The sequence below is a fragment of the Girardinichthys multiradiatus genome, chromosome 6 (assembly GCF_021462225.1).
Source record: "Girardinichthys multiradiatus isolate DD_20200921_A chromosome 6, DD_fGirMul_XY1, whole genome shotgun sequence".
Classification (NCBI taxonomy): domain Eukaryota; kingdom Metazoa; phylum Chordata; class Actinopteri; order Cyprinodontiformes; family Goodeidae; genus Girardinichthys; species Girardinichthys multiradiatus.
The window spans coordinates 12,865,751-12,893,443 of NC_061799.1; the positions used below are offsets into that span (position 1 = coordinate 12,865,751).

At 40.3% G+C, this 27,693-nt stretch overlaps 1 protein-coding gene across 3 annotated transcripts in view; it reads left to right on the forward strand.

Moving 5' to 3' along the window:
- The window catches only part of LOC124870076, a 260,321-nt gene that overhangs the window by 202,347 nt on the left and 30,281 nt on the right, over positions 1–27,693 (forward strand). For all 3 annotated transcript variants that reach the window (XM_047368529.1, XM_047368528.1, XM_047368530.1), the window contains 2 exons: positions 23,780–24,036; positions 26,518–26,654. In XM_047368529.1, coding sequence (XP_047224485.1) covers positions 23,780–24,036; positions 26,518–26,654 — 394 coding nt within the window. The remainder of the gene's footprint in view (positions 1–23,779; positions 24,037–26,517; positions 26,655–27,693) is intronic.

A 27,693-nucleotide genomic window follows, 5' to 3' on the forward strand; every position in this document is an offset into this window, starting at 1 on the left:
AATACTTTCAACCTCTTTCAACTCCTAGGCATCTCCAAACCTGTGGAACCTGCAATCCACGGCCAAACTGTAGATCAAGCAGCTTATTCTAGAACATACTTTTTTTATAGTGTTTTTATGCAACACTAGTGACCTTTTTTTTTGTGTTATTTTTAAAAGTAAGCAGACATGAACCGGGGTGGAGAAAGAGAACATGCAGCACAGGTCTGAGGGGCCGGAACTCGAACAGCTGCATCAAGGACTAAAGCCTCCATATATGGGTCGTGTGCTCTACTGCTACGCAACTCGCCACACACAGATCCTCCTTTAATCCATGTTACCGGGATGTTCTGTTGTGGAATAGAGCCATCAAAGTCAATGAATGGCCAATACATCTGATTTATTTTAGAAGGTAGTCACAGAGCCATATTGATCATGACATGGAAGACAAAGACAGGATTACATAGTGAACATGCTGATACAATACAACGTTAAAACGCCAATAGCAAATACGTCAAAGAAAGAATGAAAGAAGACTGCTGCAACTAGTGTGTAGTCTTACAGTTTCTGTCTAATCTAAGACATGTTATTCAGCGGAACATGATGCAGATAATGACATGTTAAGAATAGTGCAAAATAACTGCTTGTTATTGAAGCACTGAATACATTTGTACAGACTCTTTGAGGATCGACTCAGACCCTCTTAAAATACAGGGTGATATTCTGACACACATCATATGCATTTTGCTCAGGTAAATGCTGCTGAACTTATATGCCCCACCTCCTTGGTTCTGTCATCCTAGCTGCATGCTTTGAAAGCATACATGGCCCGTGATCCCGCCTGATCGACTTGTATGATATAAATGATAAAATGATTTAAAAAGTGACTGTGTGTTATGATACTGTGATCTGAAAAGGTAGCTGGTTCAAATAGACACCTGCACTGAAAACAAGCTATGTTTCAAATTAAATTTACAGTTCATAAAAGCTTTCTTATTAACAATTAAAATACGTGAAAAACCTACTGTAAAAAAAAAATGTCTGCCCCTTTTTTGTTTAATTTCTCTTAATCAATTTACTATGAAAAAACTATTCATCTGTCAGTCTGGAATGGGTTAAATGAAACAGTTGAGAACCTTCCCAGGCCATGCTTCCGAAATTTCTCCAAGAGTGAATCAGCGATCACTCAGGAGAATCCAAAAAACAAATCTAAAGCTCTGCAGGCCTCACTTGCCTCAGTTAAGGTCAGTGCTCATAATTTAACAATATGAAAGAGACTGGGATAAAATGGCATCCATTGGAGAGTTTAAAGTTAAAACCACTGCTGACCAAAATGAACACAAACTATTGTCTCACATTTGCCATACAAATATTGATGATCTCTAAGACTTTGAACAAAATCTACTGTGGACTGACTAAACAAAGGTGGGGCATTTTGGGATAGTGTGTTACATTTGGAATAAAACTAACACAGTACTTCAGTAAAAGAACATCATACCTAGTGTCAAACATGGTTGTGGTAGAGTGCTGGTCCACAGCTGCTTTGCTGCTTCAGGCTCTGCATGACTTGCTGTGATTGCTGGAAGCATGAATTCTGCTTACAGGGAAAACTCTGAAGGAGAATGTTCAACCATCAGTTTGTTACCTAAAGGACAGTGATCCTAAGGAAACCAGCAAGTCCACCTCTGAATGGCTCAAAAAAAAAGTTAAGGCTTGCCAACGGCCTACTTCAACTCCGGACTTAAATTCGATTGAGATCTGGTGGTATGACCTTAAAACAGGCTGTTCAGGGTTTTGAATTATCTTCTAGTGCCCAAATTAAAACATGTTGCCCAAAATTTCTCAACGGTGATGTAAAAGACTCAATGCCAGTTATCACAAACACTTTATGACAGTTGTTGTTGCCAAGGTTTACACAACCAGGTGTTACGTTCAGGGTGCAAAGTAGTCTTCACAGATGGTCAGATTGGTTTGAATAGCTTATTTGCCCTAAATAAAATCATAATTTAAATACTTATTTTTTTGATTTTTCAGGTTATCTTTGATATTAAAATTTGTTTGATGATCTGAAACATTTAAGTGTAACAGAAAACAAAAACAGAAGAAGTCTGAATGTGGGTAAATACTTTTTTTAGGCACTATGCCTTGTTTTTAGAGGCAAATATAAAAATAATGCCAGTATACATTTTACATTATCTTTAGTCTAATTTCTTGTTTGTAAGCTTGTTAAAATACAGACTGATGTGTGTGGATGAAGAGAACCATTATGAATTTAACAGGTGGTCAGTTCTTATCCTCTGGGGATTCATTAAAAACAATCTGGGTCTTGAGGTGATATGTAGTGCAGGGACCCCAGACCCGGTTAAAGCTTCTTTGAAGAGAAGCAAGGGGAGTAGCGCGAGGGGCTATAAGATGCAAGAGGAAAGAAATGGAAGGTAAGGACAACAGAATGATGAGGGAAGGAGAAACATGGGGAGGTAGAAATGGGAGAAGTGAGGGGAGAGTGTTTAAATGAGGTCCTGCGAGGCAGTGACAGGAGAGAGTGCACTATGACAAGGGAATAAGAGGCAGAGGGAACTAGAGAGAGATGTGCAAATAGACAGGGAGAGAGATGCAGAGACAGCAAGAGCTGAGAAATCAGTGACAGCCTCACACAGAAAAATAAGCACTGCTCGAGAGTAAGAAGCACAGGGAAGAAGGAATCATTATCCAGGTAGACAAGCAGGCTAAAATAGAAAAAAACTGAGTTAGAATGAATTTAACACAGAAAAAAACTTACACTGAGAGTGGAGGACATTGGGGCAAAAGAAATGATAAGATAAGAGTGAGACCGCAAAGGAGGTGTTTAAGAGGAAAATCAATAATGTGCTTGAAGACTGTAAAACAGGCAGGGAAAAATAGACAATTACAGCAAACAACAATCTCACATCCACGATGCTATGCCAGATTTCTTATTATAATATAAATTGATACTTCTCGAACTTTTTCACATTTTGTTACATTACAACAAAAAATGTTGTGTATTTTATTAGAATTTTATGAGACTGACCCACAAAAACGCACAGTGCAAAACGTAATTGAGAAGACATGAAAATGACAACATTGCCTCTCATATAATGGGCTAAAACCATCAAATGTTAAACACTTTTTTGGGGGGGTAAATACAGGCAAGGTCTGGCTGAATTTAAAAGCTATTAAAATGATGTCCATTAGCATCCAGTGTTTGGAGGTAATTGCTGCATAATTGTGAAGTGAAAAGAAATAAGACATGTTTTCCATTTTTTTGTTTTAGAGATGAAAATCTGAAAAGTGTGCCTGAAACCAATTTTTCCCACTCTTTTAAAATAAATTAATATGAGTCAGATTGGATGGAGAGAGTCTGTGACCATCCCTCTTCAAGTCTGGTCAAAGATCTTTCAACAGGGTTTTGATCTAGAATTTGCCCGGGCCATTCTAACACATAACCTCTGATCCCAACCACCTGCTCCCCAATAACATGTAGTTAGGAGTGAACCAAGAGTTAGGAAAGTAGAAAAAAAACAATACTCTCAAATAATTAAATATTGGATGTTAATGTGGCTAGTATTGTCATAGTGCTCTTGTTTAATTGATTTAGTAGAAATGCTTGTATATTTAACCAATAATTTGGAGTAATGAATAATTTCCGTTATTTTGTTGGATGGAAGATCAAACATTTGGGAACCACTTCTCTACATCATTCCATTCTAGCTCTGGCTGTATGTTTAGGGTCGTCTAACCCAATGTTTTTCAACCCTGGTCCTCAAGGCACACTGCCCTCCATGTTTTAGATGTTTCCCTGCTTTAACACACCTGATTCACATGATTGCAGTTCAGCAAAAGCCTGTTAGTTTGCCATGAATTGAAATTCGATTTGCTGAAGCAGGGAAGCTTCTAAAACATGGAGGGCAGTGTGCCTTGAGGACCAGGGTTGAAAAACACTGCTCTAACCACAGTCTCGAAGTCTTTAACATCCTCTTGACAGGTTTTTCTCCAATATTGCCCTGTATTTAGCTCCATCCATCTTTCCATTAGGTTTGATCAGCTTCTCTGTCTCTCTTGAAGAAAAATATCTCACAGTATGATACTGCCACCACCACCATGTTTCGCGATAGGGACAGTATGTTCAGAGGGATGTGCATTGTTAGTTTTCCGCCACACATAGCATTTCCCATGTAGGCCAAAATCGAAATCCAGTGGACTGGACAGTGCTCTATGTTAATTTAATGAGTAAAATAAGGATTTCATACAGTGAAAATTTTTAAGTGGTGAAAACAGATGATGTGTTGTGCCTTCAGGGATGAAAGGGATTCCGAGCAGAACAATTTGTGTTACCAGAGAGCGGGCCTTGACCTCAATGCCTGACATGCTGCTGTGGGCTGAATCTCTCTGGCCACTCACCTACAAGAAAAATTATCTCGTGTTCAGAGGCCGCGATGGGTAGGAACATGGACGTTCACTTACACATTGAGCTTAAACTACAGAGAAAGATGTATATACAGAAACTTGCATCGATAATGCACGCTTGACCTCGCTGCTCCCGGTGTTTAAACCGCTGAGAACAAAGGAAGAGAGCTAAGAAAGGGGGGTGCAAAGCGGCGTTCACCTTTGCCTCAGAACGATGTGTCAGATGGGAGGCGGGTGGGAGCTGCAGGAAGGTTAACAGCAAATTACGGAATAGCAGAGTCAAGAGAGAGAGAGAAGGAACTGGAGCAAGGATTTTGGAGACAGTTAGAAGAAGGCTGCAAGAGAGAGGAGAATGTGTGATGACAAAATGGGGAAAAGGAAGAAGAAAGAGAGAGGAATTTGGAGAAATGAAGCCCGAGACAAAAGGAGAATGGTGCGTGGCATCACGAGGGACGGGTGAAACTGGGGTAGCGACTTGCGACAGAAGCTGGGTTATTAACAGCCTGCGAGTTGGGGTCCCGACTGAAGCCGCCTCCTGCTTATCACTGCTTATTTCCCATCAGCACTGCAGAGACCCCCGGCAATAAAATGGAATTCTCCCACTTTCTTCTATCTCCACCCCTGCCATTACCCCTCTCCAAGCCCTCTCATCATCAGCTGCTGCCTCTTTGTATTCTATTCTCACTCTGCCTGAGCACCTTACACGTCAAAGAAATACAGAAAAGGGAGGGAGACACATGAGCAAAAATGCAAGTAAACACGCTAACCTGGCATCTTTCTGGCTGCTTCACCTCATCCTCCCTCCATGTTCTGTCTGGAGGCCATGTCTGGCTGTGTGCAAAGCATGACTTAGAATGACTCAGTCCAGGTCTGCCTTGTTCACATCCACACGAGCTTAACATCATACAGACAGCCACAGACAGCCACATACTCTAATGTTCAGCTGTTCATTTGTTTAGAGCTAATTTCCACTTTTTGTCTATATTCTTTTGCATTGTTAATTCTCAGTTTGTTTAAATCCCTTTATTTACCTTTTAGAAATGCTTCTAACATGAATGCACAAATGCACCAATTACGTAGCTGAAGAATTAGCATAACAGATTTAGTAGCTTTGGCACCTATTGGTCAAAGGGTGAAGTTTTGATGTCAGGTTCTGTTCTCAGCAGAGAAGCCGAGACGTCCCGCTCCCCAGTCACCTCCTCCAGCTCCTCCGGGGGGAGCCCAAGGCGTTCCCAGGCCAGTCGAGAGACACAGTCCCTCCAGTGTGTCCTGGGCCGTCCCCTGGAACACCTCCCGAGGAAGGCGTCCAGGAGGCATCCGTATAGGTATCCGAGCCACCTCAACTGGCTCCTCTCGATGTGGAGGAGCAGCGGCTCTACTCCGAGGCCCTCCTGGATGGCTGAGCTCCTCACCCCATCTCTGAGGGAGTGCCCGGCCACCCTAGGGGTGGAGGAAGCTCATTTCAGCCGCTTGTATCCGGGATCTCATTATTTCGGTCATCACCCAAAGTTCATAGCCATGGGTGAGGGTAGGAACGTAGACCGACCGGTAAATCGAGAGCATCGCTTTTCAGCTCAGCTCTCTCTTCACCAAAACGGACCGGCACAGCGCACACTTGGCTGCGAACCGCCACAGTGCATGCTGTAGGTCTTGGCTAGAGGGGGCCAGCAGGACCACATCATCTGTAAAAAGAAGAGACGAAATCCTCTGGTCCCAAACCAGACCCCTCCGGCCCTTAGCTCCGCCTAGAAATCCTATCCATAAAAGTTATGAACAAGACCGGTGACAAAGGGCAGCCCTGCCGGAGTCCAACATACACCGGGAACAGGTCCGACTTAGTGCCGGCAATGCGAACCAAACTCCTGCTCTGCTTGTACAGAGACCGGATGGCCCCTAGTAAAGGGCCCCCGATTCCATACTCCTGGAGCACCCCCCACAAGGCATCACGAGGGACACAGTCGAATGCTTTCTCCAGGTCCACAAAACACATGTGGACCGGTTGGGCAAACTCCCATGAACCCTTGAGTACCCTGTAGAGTGTATAGAGCTGGTCCAGAATCACTTCGGGGCCAACCGGTAGTCCTTCTCCATGGCATCACCGAACTCCTCCCAGGTCCGAGTTTTTGCCTCTGCCAACGCCCGGGCCGCGGCACGCTTGGCCCCATGGTACCCATCAGCCGCCTCAGGAGTCCCACAAGCAAACCACAGCCGATAGGACTCCTTCTTCAGCTTGACAGCGTCCCTTACTGCCGGTGTCCACCACCAGGTTCGGGGATTGCCGCCGCGACAGGCACCGCAGACCTTACGGCCGCAGCTAGTGGCGGCAGCATCGACAATAGATGCGGAGAACCTGGTCCACTCGGAGTCTATGTCTCCAACATCCCTCGGAATCTGGTCAAAGCTCTCCCGGAGGTGAGAGTTGAATACATCCCTAGCCAAGGGGTCCGCCAGACGTTCCCAGCAGACCCTCACTATGCGCTTGGGCCTGCCAAGTCTGTCCGGCTTTCTCCTCCCCCAGTGGATCCAACTCACCACCAGGTGGTGATCAGTGGACAGCTCAGCCCCTCTCTTCACCCGAGTGTCCAAAACATGCACTCGAAGGTCTGATGATACGACAACAAAGTTGATCATTGACCTCCTGCCTAGGGTGTCCTGGTGCCAAGTGCACTGATGGACACCCTTATGTTATATATATATATATGTGTGTGTGTGTGTGTTATGTTAACTTTTATTTATGCACTCATACTAACCGTAATCGGAATTTGAAATTTAAATGTCATGAAACCTTAAATTTTACTTTATTTTGAAAAACCAACACCGTCGACTCCTTCCTTACAGTTTTCATTTACTGCCATGTCAAGGCCAGCGGGTTCTGGGACAGAGCAGTAGTCATGGTCCAAAGTAGAACTGCAGTCCACAGGCTGCTCTTCTGCTGGGTTATCTGGCTCAGGTCTCCTCACTCGGTCCCAGACACTCTTGGAGGCTGTATAGAGTAATCATTCCATTTAAACAATAACAGGACAGCTCCTTTATTTACCTTCTTCCCCCAGCAGTTTTAGTCTGGATGATCTATTCTTGAGTGAAGTGTAGACTGCAGACCTTGCTGTATGGTGTTAAACTAAACATGTCGCTACGAATACTCACTAACCGCGTCTTCTTAATTCAGCATCGCTTGGAAAGTCGTGGAAACTTGAAAGTTTGTTATATTTTGAACATGCTATTCACTTAGGGACACAGCAATGTTCATAATATTGTTTTACTTGGCTCTGAAACACAAGTATGTCTGTCCTTGCAGTCATAGTTCCTCAAAGCGGAAGAAAGTGAGGCGCATTTCGCTCATGCAGATGTGACATCAGTGTTGTACGTGCAAAGAGCCTATTACCGGACAACTCTAATTTTCTGTTCCATTCCGGTCCGTCTTGCTCCGGCCGGGTCAACCAATGTACCTCTCGCGCATGCTTTCTTTTGCTTCAAGGAACTTGGAGCGGACATATGTTGCATTTGAATGACAGTTATGTAGTTAATATAACTTTTAGTTAATATAACTTTTACCTTAATGTATAATGTTTCAGATATGTTTTGAACAGCAGCTCCTACATCCAAAACCCACATAATTGTATACAGGTCCTTCTCAAAATATTAGCATATTGTGATAAAGTTAATTATTTTCCATAATGTCATGATGAAAATTTAACATTCATATATTTTAGATTTATTGCACACTAACTGAAATATTTCAGGTCTTTTATTGTCTTAATACGGATGATTTTGGCATACAGCTCATGAAAACCCAAAATTCCTATCTCACAAAATTAGCATATCATTAAAAGGGTCTCTAAACGAGCTATGAACCTAATAATCTGAATCAACGAGTTAACTCTAAACACCTGCAAAAGATTCCTGAGGCCTTTAAAACTCCCAGCCTGGTTCATCACTCAAAACCCCAATCATGGGTAAGACTGCCGACCTGACTGCTGTCCAGAAGGCCACTATTGACACCCTCAAGCAAGAGGGTAAGACACAGAAATAAATTTCTGAACGAATAGGCTGTTCCCAGAGTGCTGTATCAAGGCACCTCAGTGGGAAGTCTGTGGGAAGGAAAAAGTGTGGCAGAAAACGCTGCACAACGAGAAGAGGTGACCGGACCCTGAGGAAGATTGTGGAGAAGGGCCGATTCTAGACCTTGGGGGACCTGCGGAAGCAGTGGACTGAGTCTGGAGTAGAAACATCCAGAGCCACCGTGCACAGGCGTGTGCAGGAAATGGGCTACAGGTGCCGCATTCCCCAGGTCAAGCCACTTTTGAACCAGAAACAGCGGCAGAAGCGCCTGACCTGGGCTACAGAGAAGCAGCACTGGACTGTTGCTCAGTGGTCCAAAGTACTTTTTTCGGATGAAAGCAAATTCTGCATGTCGTTCGGAAATCAAGGTGCCAGAGTCTGGAGGAAGACTGGGGAGAAGGAAATGGCAGAAGTCCAGTGTCAAGTACCCACAGTCAGTGATGGTCTGGGGTGCCGTGTCAGCTGCTGGTGTTGGTCCACTGTGTTTTATCAAGGGCAGGGTCAATGCAGCTAGCTATCAGGAGATTTTGGAGCATGAAGCTTCCATCTGCTGAAAAGCTTTATGGAGATGAAGATTTCATTTTTCAGCACGACCTGGCACCTGTTCACAGTGCCAAAACCACTGGTAAATGGTTTACTGACCATGGTATCACTGTGCTCAATTGGCCTGCCAACTCTCCTGACCTGAACCCCATAGAGAATCTGTGGGATATTGTGAAGAGAACGTTGAGAGACTCAAGACCCAACACTCTGGATGAGCTAAAGGCCGCTATCGAAGCATCCTGGGCCTCCATAAGACCTCAGCAGTGCCACAGGCTGATTGCCTCCATGCCACGCCGCATTGAAGCAGTCATTTCTGCAAAAGGATAAAAGACCTGAAATATTTCAGTTAGTGTGCAATGAATCTAAAATATATGAATGTTAAATTTTAATCATGACATTATGGAAAATAATAAACTTTATCACAATATGCTAATATTTTGAGAAGGACCTGTATGTTAACACATGCTTTTTAACTCCTGCTAAATTTTCACCATAATTTTTAAATACTCTCCCTGTCTAGTTTATACGTGAATAAGTGATTCTTTTATACTTTAAACTTTTAATTTAGGTTAAATGGAATAAATTATTTGTTTTGACCTAAACTCTTTTGAAGGTTTTATTAACTTCGGTCATTTTTTTATGTTTCTCCCCTATGATATGAGGAATGGGAAGTTGCCGTACGTGGTTCTTTGATGGACAAACAATGAAAAGCATATTTACATAACTATAACTAAATAAATAAAGGCAGGGTGCTACCAATAATCTGTGTACAACATGTACTGAGAATTAAACATATAAAACATTTCCAGTTGGAGCTGTCTGAGATAAAAGTAGAAATGCGGTAAAGAAATGTGAAAAGCAAAAATAATAAACTGATTATGTTTCCTTATTTTTGTTTTAAGCACTTTCTCTGACCGAAAAGGCTTTGCATGTTCTGTTCTTAGTACATGTTTCCCACAAAAGAGCATTTGAGTAGCACTTTCTTCTACTTAATTTTCTTGTGTAAATAATCATTGGCTCCTGTGTAAATAACCTGCCCAATATGGTTCATAAAACAGGGTTCGCAAAAACCTCTACAACGTTTTTTTATTATTATTATTTTAGCTGTTTTTACACCAGTAGACGTTTGCTCTGGTCTCGCCCCTCCCTGACTAGCCTCAGCCTTTCTGACCAGCTAACCTGGATTTTCACGAAATAAAGAGGGTTAAATAACTACAGTCAAGATATTCACTTAATTGGAAAAAGGCACAATATTGTATGTCAAAGTGAAGTCTGTCTTGCAAACTGCTATAGCTACTATTTTACTTCAAGCTATTATGAGCTCCAGATATAAAGATGAGTCCATGTTTGAGATTACTTTTAAAAAAAGAAGGAAGTAGTTATTAAGTTGTTTAATGAGTCACATAAAGATGCTGAACAAAATAGTTGCAAAAGCCAACTTTAAATCATTTATCCAGCAGCATTTTGGAGAACCCAGAACAAAATGGAAACAGGATGACATACAAGACATAAATGATGTGTTAGCCTGTTGTTGTATTTTACAATGCTAACAGTTATGATGCTGAAGTTTGTATCTGCATTTCATCCTCTCTAATTCAAAATCTAAAATATTTAGAGATGTCAAACTTATATTTGTACACAAAATTGTGTAGAGCAAAGGATATTTTTGAAGCCTTTGTTGTATTTATGACAACTCAAAAGAAGGATTTTCAATTATATTTGGCACATCCCAAAACCCACCATATGGACTAGTGAAACTGGAATGCTCTGTGATATTAAAAATTCTTCAAAACAGATTGTGTGATTTGTGAAACATTTATTTTGTTTGTGGACACAAAAAAATGGATTCTGTTTTCCCCAAAAATATCAATTAATTTTTTTGCTTTGCAGGGCTGCCTAACTCCAGTCATCAAGGGCCGGTTTTGCATGTTTTTGATGGTTCTCTAGCAGCACACACCTGAATGCAATGAGCTCGATGTATTGTCACAAACCTTACACTTTTTTTAACAGAACCTCACATGAAAAATCGGAACAATCTTTCCAACAGGTGTCTGCAGGTAAAAGGTTTCACAGAAACTAATCCATTGTGGATCAGTTAAAGTCTAACAGAGGTTGGTATCTTAAAAATAGTTGTTTGCAACAGATGGGTTGTTAAACATTTGCAGCTGCATTTATAATCTCTGTTGCACCAAAAGCTAAATGATTTAAGGGAAAATAAGCAACTGTGGGATAAAGCTCTGATTTTAAAACACCTCATTACACATGTACACTGCCTTAATAGCATTTCATATTACAAAGTAGGATCACTAGATACCACACCAGGCATATCAGAATAGCATTAACGTGAAATATGTCGTTATCCTGATCCACAAGGTTTTACATTTCAGGTATGCTTGTGGGGGGCTGTGAGCTGTGTAAGCTTGCTGTTTGTGTGCCTTTCATTCTTCTTACCTGGGGGACAAAGTAGCTGATGCGTGCGTCAGGTTGCTGTTATTATTTCCATATGCTCTCACTTAAAATGCTGGCTAATCCTCGGTCACACGCCAGCAGCTCGCTCAGGATTATCTGTGTTTGTTTTCTCACACTGAGGAGAGATTGCATTAATCTCCTCAGAGGGAAAAATAGAGAGATGGAGCAAATTAGAAAAAAAAAAGAATGACGGTCAGATCGATGTCTTGCCCATAGGTTTAAAGAAATAAAAGAACATTTCAGAAGCAAGATGGGTGGGGCAAGACAGAGACAGAAGGCAGGGGACAAGTGACAGAGGGGAAGGGAAGATGGCAGGCAAAGTCAAAAGGGAGATTTAGCAGGCTCTTTGTTCTCTCAGCTCTGCAGCTGTGCTTTTTGGCAGAAATGTCCAAAGCTGCATTTGTCATCAGACAAATGTGATGTATGATCTTGATTTAGAATACAGGAAATCAGAAAAGGAGCGCAAGCTGCCAAGGACAGCAGGGCGCAGAACATACACAAAGCACGCACAGCTGTAAGTGCACACCGTGATGTACACACGAGGAGCTAAGGGAAAAAATATGCAAAATACATCTTCATTTGTATTCGTGCAAAATTGTATTTTTTCACTCAGGTATAGTAGAGTTAGAGAGAGTCATCACCTTGCTAATTCGAGGCCCCACCTTATAGTTATGCATGTCGACTGTTCGTGTAGTACGTGCACACACACATGCACGCCAACAAGCACTTAGTAGGAATCCATGCGTGGCCGTGAGTAGGCCTCTTCGAGGAGAGAGGTATTATGTTCAGCCAGTCTAGCATGCAGGTCAGCTAATTAATTTCTGCTTACTGTGAGGCAAATTTAAAAGGGAAATTGAATAGAAATTAGAATTTCAAAAAAGGACTGTTCGAGTACGACATCACAGGACACAAGAAGGTTACACTTGTGGAGGATGTGAGTGTGAAACACGAGGGCAGTTTGAAGAGACGAGATGCTTCTCTGTGCTTGTACGAGGGCTACAGCAGTGGCGCCGGAATAGGGGGAGCCAGGGGCCATCGCCCCCCCCACACACACACTTTACGGCCTTGGCGGTCGTGATCTGGTCCCAACAAAAATTCACGTAGGCTTGACCCAATTGTGCTGAGAAGCTGTGACGGATCTCTCTCTCTCCCTCCGCATTACATGCGCATTGAAATCGGACGCGCAAAAAACACCCCTCTCCAGTTGCCTCAATGAATGTGCAATACTGGACGTTTCAGCACAAAGTTCTCAAATTCTGGGAAGAATTGATGCCAATATGTTTCTATAACACCCATAGTATTAGTATCTCACTAAAACTGCAAATAACTGCATTAATTATTAGTCTGTCATCCATGCGTGTCCCAAAGGCAGCTGCCATTTGCAACGGCACCGCACAGTGCTCACCAATGGCAGGTGGCTATGTGGAGAAAATGCAGGCAGATGAAAAGAACAGCAATGACTTTCTCTGTTTGTGTGAACATCTTTGAAATAATAGAAGAATACAATAATCAGGACATGTGGCAGCCTGTCAGGGTCATTGTTTCGTTTTCTGAATGCAATGCCAGTCAGAAACGGCCGTCACATAATCTCTCCAGACACCAGGACGCACGAAACCGTTTTTGATGAATGAAGAAACTCTTTTTAACTTTTTCTTTTATTAAAGACAATTTGTTAATATGAAAAAAGGAAAAAAACAGTTGTTTTGTCAGCAGAAGTTCTGCAAAACTGTTCAACAACATAACGGCAAAACAGAAGACAATGTTTCATTTTATTTTTTAATTTTCTTTATTTGAATAAGAAAATATTACATCTGACAAATCAGATTTACGATGAAAACACCCCTATTTATCATTATTCTACCGGTTCGTGTATCAATATAGGCCTAATGATTGTTCTTAATAAATTGTTGCTGGGATTATTTGTGATATAATAATAGCCTATAACATGAACATATTTGGTATTTCCCGGGCTATATTTGATCTCATTTCAGTGACGTGCGGTGAGGTCCATGACTGGTGAAGCCCTTAGAGTTGGATGTACAAATATATGTACCCAATATAGAAACTCATATTTAATTGTTTGTAACTCAGTTAAAACTTAGTTGTTTTAAAAGCTTTTAATTATGCTTTAATTAATTCTATACTGTTCAACAGTACGACAGCAAGAAAAACGAAATATTTATTATAATGTCAAATTTGATTATCAATATTATTTTTTATTTTCCGCCGATCCTACAGCTCCTCCATGGGTTGCAGGAGGAACTGTGACCCGATCCGGAGGCAGCGGGTTCAGCAGAACTGGAGCAAAACCACAAAGTAGCGTCTTCGGTCATGGACTGTGAGGGAAGTCGTCCACTCCTAATGGTGGATCCTCCTGTGGACTCAGTGAGAACCACAGCTGGCCTGGCAGTGCGCGTTTTCCCATTTAGCGGACAGATGCCCTCTGATATCCGCTTGAAGCGTGCAGGAGGTTGTTGCGCTGCATCATTATGAATGATCCTGCTGCTGAAGTTTTTCCTTCTGTTATATTTTGCTCCTGCTTTTATGGACTGTTACAGTTGGTCATCACTGTCCACAGCAGCAGATTTGTCATGTCAGCCTCCGCAATGATGAGATTATTTATCCGTCCTGTTCATTTGTGCAGGGCCCCTCTGTCTGGGTATTTACGCACCCGAAGCCTTTATGCTTCTCTCTTACAAATCTGGGCTTACATAACCCTAGATTCTATGAGAATAGGCACATCCCTTTAAGAGCAGAAAGGACCCGATCCTGGCAACGGTTGAGAAAATAAGAGGAAAACAGAAAAGTAACCTACAGAACATTTATATTAATTACATTTTTACAACTTTCACATTCATGTTTTATGTAAAATAATAAATATTTAATAATTTTACTGTAGAGTTTTGGAGAAACTAAAGTACCTACTAATGTTCATCCAGTATATGCTTTTCTCCCACTTTCAGCAATTTATTTCTCCAAAACCATGGGAGTTGACAACACACGCTCTTCAGATTATATGAAAGGGTCATCTATACTATAACCAGAATAAATATTTTATAATTTTACTGTAGAGTTTTGGAGAAATAACGGGTCATACATAGAGAAGAGCATGATCAGTCATCATGGACCTCCAGTAATCCACTGACCACCACTGTCAGATGTTGGATACTGGATGAGCATTTTGAGGTACTTTGACCTGTTATTTCTCCAAAACTCTACAGTAAAATTATGAAATATTAATTCTGGTTATAGTGTAGATGAAATTTTAATATAATCTGAAGAGACTGTGTTGTCACCTCTCATGAGTTTGGAGAAATACATTCCTGAAAGTGACACAATATACTGGTGAGCATTAGTAGGTATTATTTCCTGTTTTCCTCTTATTTTCTCAACCGTTGCCAGGATCGGCTTCCTTTCTGCTCCATTACCGTAATGCACCTTGTATTCGCCAAGCTAATCGTTTTTTTTTTTTTTTTTTAAAGATATGTTTTCGCCACTAGTGGCCTTTATTTTTATTCATTTTTTGACAGTAGGCAGACTGGAAAGATGGGTAAAGATAGGGAGAGACATTCGGCAAATGTCGCCAGGTCCGAGACTCGTACCCGGGACAGCCACTTCGAGGACTGCAGCCTCTGCACATGGTCGCACGCTTAACCCCTACACCATCAGCGCTGCGCCCCGAAGCTAATCTTTAAGAGAGAGCTAGCGTCGGCTGGCATGACCGCGTATTTCTGACTGTTGGTTCACTTGACCGTGGTAGCAGGTAGCAGGAGGAATAAACGTAGTGGTTAAAATACATAAACAGAGACTGTAAAGGGCAACTTTTAAAGAGAGAACAGGAGGAAGGAGGGTTGGGCTAAAGCACCCAATATATCAAGACCCTTAAAAACGCCCCTTAAGTACGCACCAACATTATAGTGTGAAAACATTGAGTATGTGCGACACAACACCCTCACGGCCGCCCCACCGCTAAATGAATCCGGCGCCGCTGGGCTACAGGCCAATTATTTTTTCAATGTCAATCTGTTGAAGGCTTTTTTGCCTAAGTAGATGGTTGTCTGTAAATGTTCGCAAAATAGCGATGAAGATACGCTCTTCAGTTTGCTTGTTTTGATTAAATAATGGCTCTGAGTGTAATGATCTTCTTGTTAAAAATCTTTAAATCAGCTATTTCAGGGTAAATGGAAACAGTGAAAGTTATCTGCTTCTGCACGGTAAACTGGTTAAATCTTTTAATTATCATTGTTATTAATTAATTTTCCACTCAATGATCAAACAAATGCAATTGAAGCACTTGAATGAAGGTATTACATGCTTGTATGGTACGGGATGGAAGTTTATCACAAGATAAGAAAGTAACTAAACTCTAAATGCATCTTTTTAAAGTTGTATTTTTTACATAGAGTTTACTTCTTGTATCTAACTTTTCATTCTAGCTTCATTGTTGCTGTAAAAACATCTGAGGCAATGTCACATTCAGCAAGAAAATCAGCAATAGTGAGCAAAGTCGTTAACACGTCATATAATGACAGCATCACTAATAAAATGTTTAGATAGTTGTCATTTTATAATAAATAAAACCAAAACAAATTCTTAAATTAAACAACAGTATACATTTTGATTTACAGTTGCATCAATCACCTTATTGTATTTATGAAATGAACTTCGCTTAAAATAGTTTTATAGAATAATTTGACAAACAATTTTATATTTTTAAATTAATTTTTAGATTCAAACATTTTGCTGCAGTGTTCTAATGAGCTCAAGGTGGCTAAACAGAAGAATAACCGGACAGGATTTCTTTTAAGTAAAACTATTAATGTTGCTTTCAGACCAAACCTTAGAAATGATTTTTACCATGCCAGAGTTGGGTTTCTGAGTGGATCATGCCGGTGTGAAGCCATCCTGGACCCTGAAACGGTCCAGAGAACCATACACTGGCACAGTCACAACTGCCGGTCTCGGCACAGTATATCTAGACCCTGAAATTGTTCGCTTGTATTGTTAATGTGTGCTGTTCCCAGTGTACAATATGATGTGACGTTAGAGCAGAGCATTTGAAAAGTAGAAGAAGAAAAATAAAGTAAGAGCGCACATCCAAAGATGACACCAAAGTAGGAACTGAAACCCTGATGAGATGGACTTTCTTCTTTGTGTGTTTATCTTCTCGATCAGTGCAATACTGGAGCAATACCTACCCTAAAACAACTGTTACAACTGCATGACATTTCTTGGTCTTATCTAAAATGGCCTTTTGTGACAGGATGGATCCATGTTTTAATGTTGCTTTTGCTAAATTCAGTGCCTGCAACCTTAATGTCAAACCTAAAATTGAGAGTCATCAGACTAGGCAATTTTTATCCCAGCAGGTTATTCCATTTTGTTGGACCTGCTTGAAAAACAGCTTCAGTTTCCTTTTCTTAGCTGACAGGAGTAGCAACAGGCATGTTCTTCTGCTGCTGTAGACCATCTGTTTCATGGTTCAGTGCTGTGCCTTCAGAGTTAGTAGTCTCCATGCATTGATTGTTGCAAGTGGTTATCTGGGCTACTGATGTCTTTCTATTATCTCTAAACCAGCCTGCTCATTCTCCTCTGACATCAAAGCTTTACAAAACATTTTCATCCTAACAACTACCACTTGCTGGATATTTCCTCTTTTTCAGACCATTCCCATTAAATTCCACAGATATTTTGATGTGAAAATTCTAGTCAATGAGCAGCTTCTGAAATAGTCAGACCAGCCAACAATGAGAAATTGATGGATTTGAACTTTTATTTCAGTGCAATAACAAAAATCAAATATGTTCACTAATTCATTTAATACCATACTGTCGTTCCTTTCCTATCATGTTATTGTCAATATTTGTGCCAAATCTGTTTGATGAATGAGTTGAAGAATCAGGAAGGTCTGAACTGTTCTGGTCAGTGTTCATGATTTTCAACAGTTTGAGAGGTCTATCTACCGAGCTGCTTGGTAAAGCTGAAATTAGTTAAAGGCTAGAAGATGACATCAAAGTTGTTTCTGAAAGCACCCTAAAGAAAACCTGGCAGTGACTTTTTGTAAACAGTTATAGTCTGCATGAAATGTGACCAAAGCTTAGACACAAGCAGCAGGCATATTTACATTAGTGGCATTAAATCGAGACTCAGTTATCTATCATAAGCATCTAACTATGTGAACAGGGAGTTGCTTAATTAGTTTATGGCTCTGGTCTCTTTTGATGCTAAGTTATGCAAAATCCAACAACATTATTCAAATACCATTCTTGAGTTTGTGGTTCCTGCTGAACTTCCATTTCAGCCAACATTTAGTCTCACTGGAGCAAAAGAAGTTCAAAATAATATTGTTTAAACAACGTAACAACGTAACATAACAGCTTTTAGTCTGGTCTAGAGAGTTATTAACTTGCTTTAGCTTTACCTAATAGGAAAAAAAAATTACAAATGCCCTCACTTAGTAGCTTCAAACCGTAAAAGAATCTAGCGGGCTAAATACTGATTTATTATTTTTGCTTTATAGCGGGCACAGGAAGCAACGACTGCAGAGAAGAAGTCTTGACACAAATGTTGTGTTTCATTTATACTCAGAGTTACTGAGATCTACTTTAAACATCCCTCAAAAACCCGGACCTCAAAATCCAATATGGCTGCCGTATGTATAATAACTACTGCTAGCTGCAGCAATAAACTGTTTATTTGCACTTTTGACTGATTGTATTTCAATAAAGTCAGTTTTCAGTGACAATGATGTACAATCTTTGGCAGTAAACATATTGAGAGATATTATCTTGTATTGCTCAGTGTTGTTAGATTTGTCACTGAGCACAACAATTAGTAAATCCAAATGGTTTTCAGTGTGGAACTAGAACACAAATAAGTACGGAAAAACAGCTAGATTTGAGTTCCTACTTTTAAGGTAAATGGAATAATGCATTTTTTAGGTGTGGAGTCATTCATCGATTTAGGTAGAATGTGGCATATACTGGTAGACTTTACATAAATATTTAAAATTGGGTCACACCATTTACTGGTGAAAAATGCATTTTCACCAGTAAATGGTGTCCTTACTATTTTTTCCTTACTTTAAAAGTGTGTCCTAATTATACTTTTGTGTCTGGGGCTTAAAAACAGTGTGCCAAAAGCAGCTGAATACTGCAGTTAGAACTGCTATGTTTAGCAGCTGAGGGTCAGTAATATATAGTAGCAGTCAGTGTGAAAGTGTGTTTTGGACACTTTTGAGTGACTGAAAGCTTTCTTGTTGTTTGAGTTTTCTCTTAATGTCTAAAGTGAGGGTCTTGGAATTGAACAGGGTACAGTTAAAAATGCCTGGTTCTTTCGTTCTTTTTGGGACTAAAGTGGAGTGTTTGTCACAATTAAAACAAGGAATTGTACTTCAGCTGCCATGATGCTGCATCTGGAAACATGGTTTTGCAGACTAGTGGAATCTAATTTTGCTATAAGAAGCTAATAGGTATAAAATAATGATGAAATAATGTTTTCCTTTTCCTGATTCCTCACTACTGGCTCTCCTCATTTACTCCCTAACCAGCTCTGCCTCGGCAGCTTAAGGAGCACTCTTATTTGCTCCCCTGCTGGTTGAATCAGGCAAAAATAGCATAGTTACAATGTTGTGTTTACCAATTTTAACAACCCCTGCTGTTTTTTCTGAAGGTTCGTTAGCTGATAAAGAATGCTTGTTGGTATATACAGATTGTGCTTAAATCATTGGCAAGAAAACTGATCAGAAATGACAAAAATCAGCTTTTGTTTATTTTTTCCAACAGTCCCTTCTGTGGAAAGTTCTTACCATCAAAGCTTTTTACCTACTTAAATAAATAGATGCTTCTCTGCTTTCCCATTCTCCACTACCCCTACCACATTTGTGTTAAATTAATATTAAGAAGTTAATATTAATTCTAAATCACTGTCTTAGCCATGGATGAAGGTGGAGATCTGTGGGTTATTGAAGTCTGCTTTGCTGCTGTCAATTTCAGGTTGTAAGAGAGACATCTCTACCCGCAGTCACAGGCATCCTCTAGTGTGGATCTAACTTGGCTTTCATGTGTGTGTTTTGCTCTTATAGCATGAAATCCTGAAAAGATCCTAGCTTACCAGGACTTGTTGAACAGTGCGTTGCAAAGGTTTTCATGCTTCTTGAACTTCTTCACATTTAGTCTCTTCACAGCCTCAAACTTTAGTTTATTTCTATTGAGATATTATCTGATAGACCAACACAATGTAATTGTGACCAACACAATGTAATTGTGAAGTGAAAAATTGCACATGGTTTTCAATTGTTTTATCAACCTGTATATTCAGCGCCCTTTTCTCTGATACCCCTTAATAAAATCCAGTACAACTAACCGCCTTCAAATGTCCCCTGTTTAATAATTAGAAGACAGCTGTGTCGAGTTTAATCTGAGAATTTAAACCATTCCATTGCTCAGAATTCATCTACTTAGCCATCTTTCTCTCCTAGATTAAGCTGCTAAAGGAGCTATAACCATTAATGTTTTACTCCTCTTTCCCATAGAAAGTACTCCTGGATCAGTGCTTCTGTGTTCTCTTTGTGTCTCTGCTCTGTTCTCTTAAACCCCGTCAGTCGTGTCAGATGGCCGCTCACACTGAGCCTGGTTCTTCTGGAGGTTTCTTCCTGTTAAAAGGGAGTTTTCCTCTCCACTGTCGCTACAGGCATGATTAGTATGAGGGTTTGCTGCAAAGTCAACGCCAGTGACTGTCCACTGTTGCTACATGCTCATCCAGGAGGATGAATGCTACAAGTCACTGACTCGATGCAATCTGCTGGGTTTCCTTAGATAGAAAACATTTCAACCAATTTGAATATAAAATTAAATCCGACTGCACTGTTCAATAGTTAGTATTAATTGGAATGTATGAACCTAGCTTGAAATCTGCATGATTTGACTGAACTGACTTTGTAAAGTGCCTTGAGATGACTTGTTGTGAATTTGCACTATATAAATAAAACTGAACTGTGGTATAAAATTACATAGAGGATAATTCTATCATATTGTATTCTAAGATTTGAAAATATTGATGTTGAGGTTTGTAGTTGTAACATAATAAAATGTAAAAAGGTTCAAGGAGTATGTATACTTTTTCGAGGCATAATAAACCTGAGAACCATTAGGATCAGGGTTAGATTTAGGGTGATGTTTAGGTTTTGCAAAAGACTTAACAGAGAATGTAGTGTTCAAGAGTGTAGCTATTGGGATATTGAATCAGACATGTGGTTGGATGGATGTAAACACCACATGGGCCAGCAGTGGATAAACCAATAAATTCCCAGCACAACAGAATTACTGTTGCAGCACCTGCATGATAACTGATTCACGTTGGGGCTCATGAGGGAGGAGAATGTGTGTGCTGCGGTGTGACACACACACACACAGTCTACAGGGAAAGAAAAAAAAGATTACAGTGGGTTGATCAGGGAATAGGTGAGGGAGTGTGCGAGGTGGTGACGGAGGGGTCGCGGAGTGATGGAGCAGGATGCAGGGAGGGAGTTGATGAGTGTGCGCTCACAGTGTAAGTGACACCTCTCCTGCTCAGACAGATTGTCTCGTTCTCCCTGTAATGTGGGCCCTGTTAGACTACATTTTCCCTCCATCTACCCTCCTTCCGAACATGCACTCCATCATGATCTCAGTCTCTCTGTCTTCCATGGCAGCTCTTTTTGTTTGTTTTTTGCCTCAGAGAAGCTCTGCAGATTGCCTGCATACCAATGTCTTTCCACTTGATCTCTTTTTTCTGCATAATTTTTAATCAATCCTGATATCTGTCTAAAACTGCTGATGTTCTGCAAAGACGTTTACAGTTCTTTACAGCTCAGATGGCAAAAAGACAGAACAGAAGAGAACATCAATACTTATTCTTCTGATGGTGTCATGTGAAGTATATTTTTCTTCTCCAGACAGCAGAAATTCCACCAGAAGTCCCGTTTATCCTTCATCCAACATGTTTTTTTTTCCCTGAACCAACTTAACCAAGATGAATCACATACATGCATGACTTTAGACACATTTTTACAAAAGATGTGAGGAGAGACAGGCTTAAAAGAACCACTTGTACATGGCCTCACAAGCACACACACCCACTCGTACCTCAAACAGATATTCTGAAACAGACTCAAACATGTTTCTTTTCTGAAATTTAATCATCAGCAGGTGCATGACAGTGGGAGACAGTAGATGTATGTGATTACTCGTGTGTGCCTGTCCCCTCGCTAACAATCATCTTGACGAACCAGATCAGAGGCTATCTCTTTGCTTCAGAGCTGCTGTGCTGGCAGGTGAGCGGCGCACAATCACACGGAGACCTAAGAAAAAACAGGCTTCATAACTTTGGTGCTCGAGCCTCTATCCCAAATGAAATCTCTTAGGCCTGCGTAGATGCAAGTATACAAGGGAATTTGTAATGCTCCTTATATCCAGGTACAAGTCTCCATGGTGATAGTGGAGTCTCCATGGAGATGGAGATTGTCTTCTAAGCCTGGGAAGTGTTTTTTGTGGAAAAATAGGAGAATACTTTCGTTTTGCTTTCATCATCGGAAGCTCTAATGTTTATGAAAATTATCTGCCGACATAACAAACTGTACATTGCAGCAGACGCTTTAGAGTTCTACTAAAAATGCAGCTTAACGCTCAACTTCCACAAGCTCTGAAACAAGTCCTACCAGCAGTTTTCCAAATTTTTTTTTTAATGCAACATGACTCAGAGTTTTGGCCAGTACTGCAGAAGCAAACAATGCTAAAAGTTAAAAAAGAAAAAAATATATATGTATATATGGTCCCGCAGTACTGCAAATAACAACAGATAAGTCCAAAACACCCACACATAAACTGAAAGTGACACCAAAACATAGTCAGTGACGGAGAATCGAAGAAGCTCTTTGATTTCATGTTCTTCTGCTGAAAGGTTAACCTTCACCCCAATCTCTACTCATTCACAACTTTTAACATGTCTTCTATTGTGATTGCTCTTTATTTAGCTCCTTCCATTTTCCTTATCCATTTTACCAGCTTTACTATCCCTGGGGAAGAAAAGTATTGCCACAGCATGATGCTGCCACCGCCACGTTTCACCGTGGGGGTGGTGTGTTCAGCTGGATGCGCAGCTTTAGTTTTCCACCAAACATGAAATATTGCAAGTAAGCTAAAAAGTTAGATTTTAGTGTCAACTGAACAAAGGACGTTTTCCCACATGTTTGCTGTGTCCTCTACATGGCTTGAGGTAGAGTGCACACTGGACTTCTGGCTTCTCTTTCAATGATTGCACTCTTCTTGTCACTAGACTTGTGGAGTGCATAACTAATAGTTGTCCTGTGCTGTGGATCTCTGCAGCTCCTCCACAGTCACTATCAGTCTCTTTCCTGCTTCTCTGATTAATGCTCACCTTGCCCGTCAAGTCGGTTTAGGAGGACAGTCAAAAAATGGATTGCATTTGTGCCACACTCTTTAGATTTTAAGATGATGGATTGAAGATTGTTTTGCTGGAAATCGTGTATAAGCTAATCTTTCAAGATACACACCAATATATATTCCAGAGTTTTTGTCAGCACATTTAAAACAATGCTAAAGCTAAAAAAAGAGAAAAAATATGATTGGTTACTCAGTTTAGCACATACTACATTTTGCCTTTGCTGCATGTAGATTGCAATTCTAATCTCACAAATACATACAGATTCTTGGCAGAATATTTTTCAGCTATACATTCTCTAGTCTCAGCATGTCAAAAATAACTAAACATCAACTCGGAGCAACACGCAAACGTGTAGTCACATTAGTGACTGACTTCTGAAGAAGCTTTTTAAGTTTGCGAGTGTCAGGAATCTCATTGGCAATGCTGTAACATCACCACCTCATGAATGCATTTCCTCGCTTCACACAAAACCCACCATCTGAGCAGCCATCCGCCCACAACAACCTTCAAAGAAATCTCTTTAGAAATCCAAATGTCACAACATGGAAGGTAACCGTGATATTATTTCCTCCAAATTGTTTTGAGCCGATTTTGAATGTGACCACTCTCTCTCTGATATGCTGATATCATTCATTATGTGCCGTCTCACAGCTTTTGATAAGTAATTTAGCAGTCATCCGCACATAATTTGGTGTGAGAATTAGTTCAAATAAAAGAACCGACACAGACTGTTGGAGCTGATGTTTAAAACATTGGTATTTGCGTTATTCCTTGCTGGTAAAAAGTGGCATTTCAAAGCATGCAAATGTTTAAACCTTTTGTTGTGGCAAAACTTGACAAACTTGCTTTCTGCTCTCTCTAGCCTGTGGACTATGAGAGTCGGAGTTCCTATTCCTTCTCTGTGGAGGTTCTCAACCCCATAGTGGACCCACGTTTTCTACGCCGAGGCCCCTTCAAAGACAGGGCTTCAATCCGAGTAGCCGTGCTGGATGCTGATGAGCCTCCAAGATTCTCTCGATCCAGATACCACATGGATGTTTCTGAGAACTGCCCACCAGCCTGCACTGTGGGCCGGGTCAGCGCCGTAGACCCGGATACCGGTCTTACTAATAATATCAGGTAAAACATAAATAAACATAAAAGCTTTACATAACATGTGCCACTTTAGTAGGTTGGACTTCTTAGGCTAAAAAAAAGCTAAAATGGATAAAACGGGTTTACAATGTTTTTAAATTTAGGACTAGGAAAATTTGGTTTAGCTTTATGTTTTAGAAACAAAATTAGACACAGGTTTTTTTTTCTAGTTTGACTTGAAAACACTTGAAATCTTACAACAGAATGTGTTACAGTGGAGCCAAATTTGGCACACAATCCATCCTGCTGCGCACCCCTGACCATTTGCCAATATTTTCTACTCTTTCCCCCTCCCGTCTGCAACATGCACATTGCATCTACTGTGCTGTTTATCTGGTTTTCTTCTGCATCCTGTGATGGAAGCAAAGAAGGTGGTGGTGATAGAAATGTGCTCCGTTACAGTGCTATCTTAACTGCAAGACTGGAGATATTTACAGTGACATGCGTGCTGCAAGTGGGTTTACTGACCCTGTACGGGATGCCAGAGCTGCCACAAATGTGTGAGCTTTGTGTTGGGTGATCGCAAAATGCTCTAAGAAAGAGAGCACCCACTTCAGGAAGTCATAATAACAGTAGTTTTTCCTAAAATAAATAAATAAAGTCAAAAATATTTATGATTTAATGTCCCAACTCTCCATCATTTCAAACTGGTGGGTCACAAACATAGAATGCAATGTTTTCTTTATTATTTAAGTTTAATTGATATTTCATAAACACAGTGTTTCTACGAATGTTTTTGGGAGTTTGGGGCAAATAATATAATACAAGAGATTCTTTCCACATGTAAATTTGTGGGATACAAACTGCTTGTTTAAATGAAATACCTTTTTATTCATAGTTGCCACTGTATTTTGCATTTATTTTAATTAAAGTTCACTTTATTAGTTCAAAGCCAGTTTATGGTAACTTTTCACAATCCCCAGATCTAACACAGCAGAGAAACATAAGACATATATAACTTAAGGAAAAATTACAAACTAATTAGAAATTAATCTACAACTACAAATTAATTATAATAATTCAAATGAATTTGTAAATGCCAAAATATGTATTATTACACTTTGATTACATGACATATTTGGTCAAATGACTTATCTAAGACTCAATATTTAAAGTTTAGGACTTGGACCTCAACCAGGACTTTCATGTCATGATTTTAGACTTGACTAGACAAAGCAATTAATTGCTCCTCTGATAAGATCCAGTTCTGGCTAAATTGTTTTCAAATATATCCAATTCAATAGAATACTGTACAATCAAATAATCAGATTCATATCATAATCGATCAAAATTAATCCACATATAATACAATAAAGGCATATTCAGTTGATCATAAAATGGCAAGTGTTGAAAAGTTGTCTATCTGTAAAAGCCAACCTGATTACATCTAGTTTTCAGTCTTCCACCAATTTATTTTCCTGAGCAAGCATGTTGGGACAGTGGAGAGGGCCCATTTCCTTATTAACAGAAAAAGACCTCCAGCAGAACCATGCTCAATATAAGTGACCATCTGCTGCAGCGGACTAGGGCTTGAGAAGACAGGAAGGTGTCACCCCCCACAAAAACACTGATTGGGGGGTATTTCCTATGGATAAGAACAACAAGGAGAGTATACAAACTTAATGGCATCCACAGTTCTGTCAGGGGTTCTGTCTAAAGCAGAGACAGCTAAAAATAGAAGCACCAGGCCAGGGCTACTTTTAAAAAGAAAGAAGAACATGGAGAATACTTCAAGTTAATAGCATCAGTGGTCCATCAAGAATAGAGAAATAGCTGAACATTAAACTACTAGGTCAGAGGTACTTTCCACAGAAAGAAAGACAAGGAGAGTACTTAAACGTAATCACAACAGTGGCTCAATCAATAGCTTCATCCACCAGTTAGACATGGCTAAAAACAGAAGAACAGGGCCAGGAGTACTTGCTATAAGAAAGAAAATAAGGACGGCACTTAAAGGTAATGGCATCAATAGTTTAGTCAATACATTAATCCAGAAAACAAAACAGGTAATCACAGAAGAACACACAAATAACTACAATGTGTGAAAAGGTTTTGTACTTTAACGCCTGTTTGTGGTAGATCCTGACTTAAAAAGTTCAAGGAGGTAAAAAAAAAGTGAAACAACTCCAAAAAGCCATGTCCCAATTAAATGCAAAAGCACTAGGAATAAGAATGTGGGGAAGAATGATAGCTGGTATATTGCTGGAGATATTTTGATAATCCTTTTCACTTCAAAAGAGCTCATATCTGCTATGATAATCTCTTCACATTAATTCTATGGCCATTTGAATACCGTCCCCTTATCACTCCTTCACACACTTGCCTCAACTGCTTCTTTTGCTCCGCACCCCGCCGCCATCTCTGCTTGCTTCCTTCCTTTGCAGCTACACTTTCTTCCTGTCTTTCATCACTTTCCTCACCTTCCTTAAGTCAACTACAAAGTATGTTTTCCTTTCTCTGCTTCAGATTCTCCATCGACCCACAGTCAGATCCGGAGGCCCTGTTTCGCATCAGCTCAGAAACCGGCCTCATCACCACGGCTATGGAGCTGGACCGGGAGCGGGAGCACTGGCACAACATCACTGTCATCGCCACCCAGAGGGGTCAGAGGTCCCTCTTTTTGCACCATTTTGTGTTGTGCCATCATTAGAGCTTTTATTTTTTTATGCTATTTCTTCTATTAGAGCAGCTTTCATTTAAACGAGCATTTCTAACGCTGACACCTGCACCCACTGATGAGTAAGAGGTTTAACAGAGTTACCTCTGTGTTGTCCAATGTCTGAAAAACTCAGTATTCAGTGTGTGATGCAGCTCACTAAACGGCTTAGCTGTCAAGTCATCAAGCCATAAGGGTGATGCTGTTTGGCTGCTAGGACGATTTGTTGCAGCGTGCCTGAAAATCATTTGATCTATACTGTGTTGGTTATTCGATGCTGCAACAGATCCTTCCCCATAAGAGTACGACCTAATTCAGAGCATTAAAGCAACAAATTAAAGACAAGCATTGCTTTCCTGGCACACTGTGATTGCAAAAGGGGAATGATAAACACCTGCAGAGTCTAAGTAAGTTATAGCAAAGGCACCAGCACTTCATAGATTGTATTTTAGTTAAGAAAAGCATCCGAAGTTGATGTTGTGGAGCTTACAGTCATGCATAAAAGGTAATTTTGTAAATAGATGTTTTAAAGTGATTTGTTTCAACAAACCATAACTGCCAACATAAGCCTTGTTAAGTCATTTGTGTTGTGCTGCCCTGTGCCAATATACAAATTCCCTAAATGCCTAACATTAATATGCATTAATATACTACTGCAAGACCATACATGCTGTTTGGGTTCTATATGCAAAGCCATAAAGAATGCAAAGTTGAATTAAAAAGTAAACGGCAGTGCCCTACAAAAGTATTCACACCCCTTGAATCTTTCACATTTTATCATGTTGTAATCACAAACCTCATTGTTATACCATTGCAACTTTCTGTGATATTCAAACACAAAGTAGTGTATACCTGTGAAATGGAAGGAAAGTAATTTCAAAATTCTTTACATATAAACTCTAAAACATGTGGCCTGCATTGTGTTTATCCCCCCCAGTCAATACTTTGTAGAATGATTTGAGCTATATCTCTACCAGCTTTGCATT